Genomic DNA, 10,397 nt, shown 5'->3' with positions numbered 1-10,397 from the left:
CTTTGCTCCAATGGAGCCTTGGCTGCAGGAGGGGAAGAGAGAGACAGAGAGGGAGGGGTGGAGAAGCAGATGGGCGCTTCTCCTGTGTGCCCTGGCCGGGAATCGAACCTGGGATTTCTGCACGCCAGGCCGACGCTCTACCACTGAGCCAACTGACCAGGGCCTGTTGAAACTTTTAATGTTGAAAATGCTTTAAAACTATATGGAAATGATAGTTTGGCTGGGTATAGACCTGAAGAATGGATGTCATTTTCTTGCTGAATTTTGAAGGTGTTTTTCTCCATTGGTTTTTTTTTTTTTTTTAATTTATTTTTTGCCTGACCAGGCAGTAGCACAGTGAATAGAGCGATGGAATGGGACATGGAGGACCCATGTTCGAGACCCCGAGGTCGCTAGCTTGAGTGCAGGCTCATCTGGTTTGAGCAAAAGCTCACCAGCTTGGACCAAGGTCGCTGGCTTGAGCATGGGGTTACTTAGTCTGCTGTAGCCTCTCGGTCAAGGCACATATGAGAAAACAATCAATGAACAACTAAGATGTTGCAACGAAAAACTAGTAATTGATGCTTTTCATCTCTCTCTGTTCTTGTCTGTCCCTATCTATCCCTCTCTCTGACTCTGTCTCTGTTAAAAAAAAAAGAAAAAAAGAAAAAAAATATTTTATTTATTTTTTTAGAGGAGGGGGGAGGAACAGGAAGCATCAACTCCCATATGTGCCATGACCATGACCAGGAAAGCCCGGTGTTTCAAACTGGCAACCTCAGCTGTCCAGGTTGACGCTTTATCCACTGCGCCACTATAGGCCAGGTCTCTCCATTGGTTTCTACCTTCCAACTTGATGAAAAGTCCCATTTCCCTTTGTATGTGACCCACTTTCCTCCCTGGAAGCTTTTAGTATTGCCTCTTTATTTTAGACAGTTCGTCCTTTTCATTGGACTGCACACTTGATGCATTTATAAACCACTTGATGTGTTGGTTTTACTCTGGAGACTCATTCCCTTCAGTAAACAGATTTTTAAGAAAACGTCTCAGCAGTTACTTTTAATATCTTTGTTTATTGATTACTGCGTTTTCTCTTCGCGGATGTAAACTTTTCTAAGAAAATTTTAATTTTTAACATTTTCTTCTGTTACTTGAGTTGTATTTAGTTCCCTTTTATATCCCCACTTTTGGTTTGCTTTTATATTTTTTATAATGTTAAAAGGCTTTCCCCAAGTATAGCATGGCACTGCAGGGTCTCATATTTAAGAATGAGACCCTAGAAAGTTTCTTGGAACCAATCCAGTGGTCATCTAAGGTTTGTAGATTTCATAACACTCAACCTTGCACGGTGAGATGGAGGGCTGTGAGACGCCGCTTTCACAAGTGCTGTAAAACAGATGGCGCTTTTGACAGGGGCCAAGGTGAGGGCCTTATGCCAAACTGGCCTGGAGCTTATTAGAATCAGTCTTGAAGAACACTCAAGGAAGGATGAAAGAGACAAAAGACTCTTGCATCCTGAGCTCAAGCCAGGGTGAGGATAGAGAGTAGTTTTGAGGTTAAAGTTGTAGACACTATTCCCTTTCATAAACTGTTTTGTTTAAAACAAGACTCTTGCCTGACAAATAAAGCAGTGACCCAGAATGCTTTAGTTGCCAGTTTGAAACCCCAAGGTCACTAGTTTTGAGCGTGAGCTTGTCAGTGTAGGGTCACTGGCTTGGGCAGGGGACCATCCACACGATCCCAAAGCTTTCCAGCTTTATCTCAAAAGGTTGCTGGCATGAAAAGGCCAAAGCTGCTACTTGAGCAAGGGGACACTGGCTTGGCTCCAAGTCAAGGCACGTACCAGAAGCAATCAGTGCACAACCAAGGTGATGCAACTATGAGTTGATACTTCTCACCCCCTCTATCCCTTCCTGTTTTTCCTCTCGCTCTCTCCAAAAAATAATAACAATATGACTCTTTCCTAAAGCCATTTGAGGAAGATTGGCTTATACCAAGAAATTAGGAGAATGTTTGAGCCAAGAAAAGAGTAGCCATAGGAAAAAAAGCTCCTCTGCTGCCATGTGGCTGAAATTAGGACTGAGTGGTACAGTTGGCTCTGTGTGCCTTGGTGTCTAAAAAAAAAAAAAATTTTTTTTTTTTTAAATTGCTGTTTCCTATCATCAGCCCTGATGAAGTATCTCTGATGCTAAATATTTCAAGAAGTATTTCCCACAGGCCCTTCTACAAAGATATTTTTCTAAATTGTACAGCAAAAGTAGAGGAAGTGTTTGAATGTCTCCTTCCCAAAACCAGTAAGCCCCAGGGCACATTATTAAAAGGTCTCAGGGGTACTGCAAAATGTTACTGTTGGTGGTCCCTGCCTCTGTGGGGCTGTTAGGGAACATGCACACATTCACTGTCTTTCCAGGATCTGAATGAGAACTTTGTGGACACGTGTTAAACCTATGCTTGAGTGGCATGGGTACCTGAACCATGCTGTTCACCCAGCTAGCACAGGCTGGCCTTGGACCCGCAGACCTGGGCCTCAGGGAGGAAGGAGCCAGCTGGGAGGGGCTAGGGGCTGGTGGCTCCCACTCTAGGAACCTACAGTACCCTGTACCTAAGGGATGGTTATTGAAGGGGGAGGCCACTGAGTGGCTGGCTGGGGGAAGATGGTCGTTCAGGCTAAGATGGCATGTACAGTCTTCTTGGGGACAGTGCCTTAGATGGACCAGTATGAAGGAGAGATAGGGTTATGTGGCTGAGTGCAGTCAGTGGGTGGCACAGGGATAACCAAGAGTTGATAGTTGGCTGAGACTAAAGAAAGCCTTGCTGCTTCCTTCTCCCCTAGTGAGTAGAGGGGAGACCCCAATGCAGGGAAGGGGCTTTAACAGGGAGGCAGAGATCTCCTGCCTTCCTTATGTGAGTCCTTGGTGTCAGGGCCACCTTCACCTCTCCCTAAAGTAAGCCTGTCTTCAGGAGAGTCCTGGTGGCCTCCCCTGGCAGGGTGAGCAGAGGAGCAGACTGGATCCCTCAGAACAGGTAGCCCTGTCTGTTGGGCACCGGCAGCTCAATTGGGGCTATGTTAAGAGGCTATCGTTTTGGGTACCTTTCACCTTTTTTAGTATATTGCAGTGCTTCTCCCAATTATAAACATTTTTCTAATTATAAAAGCAACAAATGTAAACCATAAAAAAACTCCTGATACACACAAAGGAGAAAATAAGAAAACTCATCATCTGATCTTCAGGAGTGACTGCACTGAATCTTCAACAGTTAAAACGGGCTCTGCATGAAGAAGAGCTCTGCCAGGAATTGGTCAAGTAGGACCACAAAGACCGAGGTCACTAACAGTAATGACTGACCAGTGATTCAAGGGAAGGCTGTGTCATGTGTACAGCCTATGAAAAATACTGAGGCATAAAACTAGGTGGTTTGCTTTAAAGGATAACAATGGAGTTCACTTTCCTTTTTTCCCCCCCTTAACTTTTTATTTATTTATTTTAGGAGAGAGAGAGAGAGAGAAGGGGATGAGAGCAGGGAGCATCAACTCCCATATGTGCCTTGACCAGGCAAGCCCAGGGTTTTGAACCAGCAATCTCAGAGTTCCAGGTTGACACTTTCTCTACTGCACCACCACAGGTCAGGAGTTTTTTAGTTTTTAAGTGAATGGGTTCTTTGTTGTTGTTGTTGCTTAAAGTTATATAACCCTTTTTATTAAATAGTTGCTTACGTGGAAGCATCTGTTATTTGATTTGTCACAGTTTACTTAAATCTTTTTCCGTTGGGCAAAATAAGCTTCAAATACCAAAAAAGTTGTTCTATTCAACAGGCACAGATTTTATCATTGTTCTTTCTCTTATTCAACAGATATTTATTGAGCTCCTAGCATCATATAGATGTTCTCAAAGACTGTGCAATAAACATTAAATTACTGCATTCAGTCAGAAAGACAAGGGTGGAGTGGACCATTTGCCTGGGCTGACACCGCAGCTGCCTTTGGAGTGGAGCTGGGTGGATGTGCCCGGAACCAGGGGACCACAACTGTGGGATCTGGGTGCTGGCTTTATAGGGGTTCAGCTTAAAAATCAGCTTTTCTTTTTAAAATTCTTATTCATTGCCTGACCAGGCAGTGGCGCAGTGGATAGAGCATCGGACTGGGATGCAGAGGACCCAGGTTCGAAACCCCGAGGTCGCCAGCTTGAGCATGGGCTCATCTGGTTTGAGCAAAAAGCTCACCAGCTTGGACCCAAGGTAGCTGGCTCGAGCAAGGGGTTACTTGGTCTGCTGAAGGCCCACGGTCAAGGCACATATGAGAAAGCAATCAATGAACAACTAAGGTGTCACAATGTGCAATGAAAAAGTAATGATTGATGTTTCTCATCTCTCCGTTCCTGTCTGTCTGTCCCTGTCTATCCCTCTCTCTGTCTCTGAAAAAATAAAAGAAAAGCAAAAAATTAAAAAAAATTCTTATTCATTGATTTTAGAGAGGGGTGGAGAGAAAGAGAAGCACCAACTCATAGTTGTTTCATTTTAGTTGTTCATTGATTGCTTGTCATATGTGCCTTGACTGGGCAAGCCCAGGGTTTCGAACCAGTGACCTCATCATTACAGGTCGATGCTCCATTCACTGTGCCATTGCAAACCAGGCTCAGCTTCTCTGTATGTTTGAAAATTTTTACAAGTTTATAAAATTACTTAAATTCTTTAAAAAAAAAAAAAGTTTATTGGCCTGACCAGGCAGTGGTGCAGTGGATAGTGTTGGACTGGGACACAGAGGACCCAGGTTCGAAACCCTGAGGTTTCTGGCTTGGATGTGGGCTCATCTGGCTTGAGCGTGGGCTTACCAGTTTCTGTGCAGGGTTGCTGGCTTGAGTCCAAGGTTGCTGGCTTGAGTGAGGGGTCACTCAGTCTGCTGTAGTCCCCCAGTCAAGGCACACATGAGAAAACAGTCAATGAACAACTAAGGTGCTACAAGGAAGAATTGATGTTTCTCATCTCTCTCCCTTCCTGTCTGTCCCTATCTGTACCCACTCCCCCCACACACAAAATGTTTATTGCATTGATTTTTAGAGAGAAAAGGAGAGGGAAAGAGACAGGAACATTGATCTGTTCCTGCATGTGCCCTGACCAGGGATCAAACTGGCAACCTCTGCTCTTCCAGACAATGCTCTAACCAACCGACCTATCCAGCCAGGTTAAGTTACTTAACATTCGTAAGTGTTGGGGAAAATGCTACCTATGCATACTAGGGTATTTAGTTATAATTAACTATAATTTCAAAAGTACACAGCCTGGCAGATGAGGGTGGCTCTTTGAGAGGAGGATATTGAACCTGAGTCTTAAAGAAGGGTCAGGACTGGACTACACAGGCTGACTGAGAAGACAAGCAGGTGCTTCTGGTGGGAGGTGCTGTTTGTGGGGCAGGGGGCAGCCAAAGGCAGGGTTGCTGCAGGAGTCAGACCTCAGTGGGCTGCTCCATGGCAGGGCTTGGAGGCACAAGGCCAAGATGGTTTGTTTTTATGTCACCTATGCCCCATGCCTGAGGTCTGTAGTCATCTCAGAGTGGTCCGGGGTTGCATGGTCTGAGCTGGCTGCCAACCCACCAGGCTTCTTCCCTTGGTTCTAAGAGGGGGAGAACGGCTGAAGGGCTCTAAGGCCCAGGCTCAAATAATTTCTGCCTCTATTGGTCAGAGCAGAACAAAGGGGGAAATAGGTTAATAGGCTCCACCTCCTGATGGCAAGACTGCAGAAAATTGCCTGACCTGTGGTGGCGCAGTGGATCAAGTGTTGACCTGGAACGCTGAGGTTGCTGGTTCGAAACCCTGGGCTTGCCTGGTCAAGGCACATATGGGAGATGATACTTCCTGCCCCCTTCTGTCTTTCTCTCTCCTCTCTAAAATGAATAAATTTTAAAAAAGGTAGAAAATGGCCTGTGGTGGCCCAGTAGATAGGGCATTGACCTGGAATGCTGAGGTTGCTGGTTCAAAACCCCAGCTTGCCCAGTCAAGGCACATATAACAAGCAATCAATGAACAACTAAAGTAAAGCAACTGTGAGTTGATACTGCTTGCTCTCTCCAGTCCTCTCTCTGTAAAATCAATAAATAAAATTTCAAAAAAAGAAAAAGACTGCAGAGAATATGTGGTTGTTTTTAATCTATTATAAGAAAACTAAAATAACTTCAGTTTGCTTACATTTCTCAACATTAGTGAGGTGAGGCCCAGCTCTTGGCTATAGCAGGCTTCCTAAACCCCTCTTTGTACCTGCAGAGTTGTCTACATTCAGGAACTCAACCTCCAATCAGGCAAGTCAGCACTGCTGTCACCAGGAGTCTTGAAAAACCGAAACCCCTAAAATTAATATAATCAAATCCATCTACTTTCTCTCCACAGATTGTGCATGCTATTTCTTGCCTAAGAAATCTTTTGGTGCCTGACCTGTGGTGGCGCAGTGGATAAAGCGTCGACCTGGAAATGCTGAGGTCACCGGTTCGAAACCCTAGGCTTGCCTGGTCAAGGCACATATGGGAGTTGATGCTTCCAGCTCCTCCCTCCTTCTCTCTCTCTGTCTCTCTCTCACCCTTTCTCTCTCCTCTCTAAAAAAAAAAAAAAAAATCTTTTGGCTCTGGCTGGATAGCTTGGTTGGTTAGAACATCCCCAGAAGCACAGAGGTTACCAATTGGATCCCCAGTCAGGGCACATACAGGAACAGATTGATGCTCCTGTGTCTCTCCCTCTCTTCCTCTCTCTAAAATCAATAAAAATAAACATTAACAAAAACAATTTTAAAAAAGAAAACAATGTAAAACTTTCCCCACACCAAGTCTCATCTCAAGCCTTTTTTTTTTTTTTTATAGAGATAGAGAGGGATAGATAGGGGCAGACAGACAGGAACGGAGCAAGATGAGAAGCTTCAATCATTAGTTTTTCATTGCCACACCTTAGTTGTTCATCGATTGTTTTCTCATATGTGCCTTGACCACCATGGGCCTTCAGCAGACCGAGTAACCCCTTGCTCGAGCCAGCGACCTTGGCCTCAAACTGGTGAGCTTTTGCTTAAACCAGATGAGCCTGTGCTCAAGCTGGCGACCTCGGGGTCTCGAACCTGGGTAGTTCCTCATCCCAATCCGACGCTCTATCCATTGCGCCACCGCCTGACCAGGGCCAAGCCTCCTTTATTTAAGTCTGATCCTTCTTGGGTTACTACTCTTGATATGTAAGGTGAAGTAGAGATCTACTATTATTTCACTTTTTAAAAAATTTTTATTTATTTATTTATTTTTTACAGACAGAGAGTGAGTCAGACAGAGGGATAGACAGGGACAGACAGACAGGAACGGAGAGAGATGAGAAGCATCAATCATTAGTTTTTCATTGCACCTTAGTTGTTCATTGATTGCTTTCTCGTATGTGCCTTGACCACGGGCCTTCAGCAGACCGAGTAACCCCTTGTTGGACCCAGCGACCTTCGGTTCAAGCTGGTAGGCTTTTGCTCAAACCAGATGAGCCCACGCTCAAGCTGGCGACCTCAGGGTCTCGAGCCTGGGTCGTCTGCATCCCAATCCGACGCTCTATCCACTGCGCCACCACCTGGTCTGGCATTATTTCACTTTTTCATGAGCTAGTTTTCCTAGCACTATGTTCCATTGGTGAGCCCGAACCCAGCATCCACCTCGTCCCATATCTTCATTTTGGTTCCATTCCCATTTGCTCGTGGCTCCTAAGGAATAAGTATGTGCCCTGGTTGGAATGAGAGATGAAGGAAAAATCTATAAGCAGCTTCCTCCCAAGAGCCCTGTGCCTGGGCGCCCCCTGCGGCCCATTGTGACGCGTTCGGGCCGCTGGTCCCGGAGGTCCGTGGCGGCGGTGGGGCAGGGCCCAGGGAACCATGGCCGAGACGCAAGAGCTGCTGCTGCAGCTGCAGAAAGATAACCGCGACGGGCGCCTGAGGAAGCAGGAGCTGGAGGAGCTGGTGCGCGGGCTCGAGGCCGAGAGCGAGAGCCTCACTGGGCGCCTGCAGGACCTGCGCGAGCGCGAACGCAGGTGGGCGGGTGCGCGACCGCGGGTCGGTCCTGCCGGCTGCCGCACCGGGCTTCGCAGAGCTTCCAGCCGACCCGTCGGTTACTTTGCCCAGCCCGGCCCAAACCTCCGCTCTAGGCCGTCAGAACCGGGGCGATCTACTCAGGGGGACCTACGAAGGGGAGGGTGGGGTGTGGCGAGCGAAGACCCGAGGTCACTTCCTCGGCCCCACCCACAGCTGGGTCTTCCCCTGGGCGGTAGGAGCCTGAACGTCGGCCGCCTCCTGCGGTGGCACCGCCTCAGTTTCCCTTCTGCAGCCTGCAGCAGAGGAGAAGCCAGTCGGCGCGGGCCCTGCGAGGAGAGGCGCTCGAGGCAGCGCGGGAGCGCGCGGAGCGGGCGCGCGGGCTGCTGGAGGCGGCGGAGCAGCGCAGACAGCACCTGGTGGGGAGAGAACGAGCCGTGGATGGGGCGGGGGTGGGGGCGGGGGTGGGGCAATGGGTGGGGCGGGGAAGGCGGCGAGGACTGTAAATCGGAGAGGCTCCGACCGCCCTCTCGATCCTATCCGCAGGAGCAACACAACCAGCAGCTGCAGGAGCAGTGGGAAGAGCTGTCAAGTCAGGTATACTCAGGAACTGCCGTTTCTTGCTTCCCCTTAGGAAGTCCCGCTCTAGTCCCCGGCCCCGTTTTCCCGCCCCTAGAAGCCCGCAAACCCCGCCCTCACAAAGTTCCAACTCCAGCTATTTTACTACGGAGGCGAACAACACAGTCAGCAGCACTTGGAGCAGCAACTCGGGACCCAACTGTTAGCGTTGCAGGTGCTTGGGTGGGGCCCTGATGGCTGGAGCAGCGGCGTGGACGGGGCAATGACTAACGGAGAGCTGGGGGTGGGGTGGGGTCCTGAGGGTCCTGAAGGGCAAGGGCGCGGGCCTGAGGCGCGGCGGGATGTCTAGCGGCCGGGCTCCTGACATTCCTTGGATCCAATGTAAGAAACAACTGGAGTTGCTGGAGGCCACGCACGCGATGCAGGCGGAGGGCCTGCGGCAGGTGCGGGTGGAACTGGGGTCTGAAAGGGAGGGTCGGCTTCGGGTGTGAGTGGAGGCGGGGCTGGTGCAGGAGGGTGTCCCCTTCTCCTGCCCCCCCTGAGTCTAATCGAGGCTTCCCGCACTCCAGGGCACACGGCGGACTGAGGAAGCCTGGGCCAGCTTCCGGGAGCAGAGCGGAGTCCTGCAGGTGCCGACCCCTCTGCCCTGAGAGCCAGTCGCCTTGGACTCCTGAGAGGCGGCCCGCCTCCCACCCCATACCCACTATTCACCGGCGCCTTACCCAGTCTTGACACCTCACTTCCATCCCCTCCAAGGAGCTGCAGGGGAAGGTGATGGAGGCAGCGGCTGCGCTGGATGCCTCGCGAGGCAGCCCGGAGCTGTACGGAGTTAGGACTGTTGGGTGTGGCGGGGCGACTGTGGCCGGGCCAGATCGCCCATCTCGATGCCTGTACCTGCAGCTGCAACTCCCATCCTCGCCGGGTGCAGGACTGCGCGGGATCCCTCATGGAGGAGGTGGCCAAGGCCGAAAGGGTGAGCGCCGCTGGGGCAGGGAGTGCGCGGCCGGGTGGACTCACTCCCACAGGGCCACACATATCCACCCCGCACCGTCTCCTCACGAGGGCCCGCCCTCCAACGGCCGCGGCCCCATGGCACTCGACTCGCGGGGGACTGGTCCCTGCGACTCCCGTACCTGCATGAAAGGCCTCGCCGCTGCGGGCACAGAGCTAGACGCCGTTCCTCTCACCGCAGGAGAAGGGGCTGTTCCGCTGCGCGGGCTCGACGGGCGTCAAGTGAGCCAAGGGGCGGGCGGTGGGAGCGCGGAGCGCGAGCCCGCCTCCTACATACCGTGCGGCCACGGCCGGTGCGTCCATCCGCCTGCAGGCTATGGGCTCTGAGAGCGCTGCACGTGCTGCTGTTGCTCCCGCTTGGCTTCCTGGCGCTGCCGCTGCTCTACCAGGTTCTGGTCAACCCTGAAGCCTTTCGCCGCGTGCTGCCGCGTCTTGGCTCGGACTGTGCCTCCCGCCGCCTGCGCTACACGCTGTCCTCGCTGCTCGAGCTGCGCACACAAGGGCTGCTGCCCGCCTAGGACTCATCGCGTCGGCCGTTGTCACCTGCACCTGTCTCCGTGTGGTTTCTGGGTATCTGGGGGCGGCCAAGGGAAGACGCCTGGGGGTGTGTCGCGGGACCCTCGGCGACCTGGGGGTGGGCGCTGGGCCTTCCAGGCGGACCTTGAGCCTATCCCCGGAGCCCCGCAGCGAGGGGGCTTCCCGGCGGCTCTGCAGGGAGGCCCCTTTCCTACAGACAGTGCTACGGCACTGGATTCAACTAGGAAGTTGGTCAGTGTCTTATTACTGAACTTGTCCCCACTCCC

At 50.9% G+C, this 10,397-nt stretch overlaps 1 protein-coding gene across 1 annotated transcript; it reads left to right on the top strand.

Moving 5' to 3' along the window:
- Nucleotides 1–7,851: 7,851 nt before the first annotated feature.
- On the top strand, nucleotides 7,852–10,112 carry TMEM191C (transmembrane protein 191C). Its single transcript, XM_066366493.1, has 10 exons — nucleotides 7,852–8,006; nucleotides 8,300–8,423; nucleotides 8,551–8,601; nucleotides 8,720–8,797; nucleotides 8,970–9,026; nucleotides 9,153–9,212; nucleotides 9,340–9,404; nucleotides 9,484–9,556; nucleotides 9,776–9,816; nucleotides 9,908–10,112. The coding sequence occupies exons 1-10, from the start codon at nucleotides 7,852–7,854 to the stop codon at nucleotides 10,110–10,112; spliced, it is 909 nt and encodes a 302-aa protein (XP_066222590.1).
- The last annotated feature ends 285 nt before the right edge of the window (nucleotides 10,113–10,397 follow it).

Source organism: Saccopteryx leptura, chromosome 2, assembly GCF_036850995.1.
Source record: "Saccopteryx leptura isolate mSacLep1 chromosome 2, mSacLep1_pri_phased_curated, whole genome shotgun sequence".
Classification (NCBI taxonomy): Eukaryota; Metazoa; Chordata; class Mammalia; order Chiroptera; family Emballonuridae; genus Saccopteryx; species Saccopteryx leptura.
The sequence above is the reverse complement of the archived record's forward strand: the minus strand, read 5'-3'. Positions and strand labels throughout refer to the sequence as shown.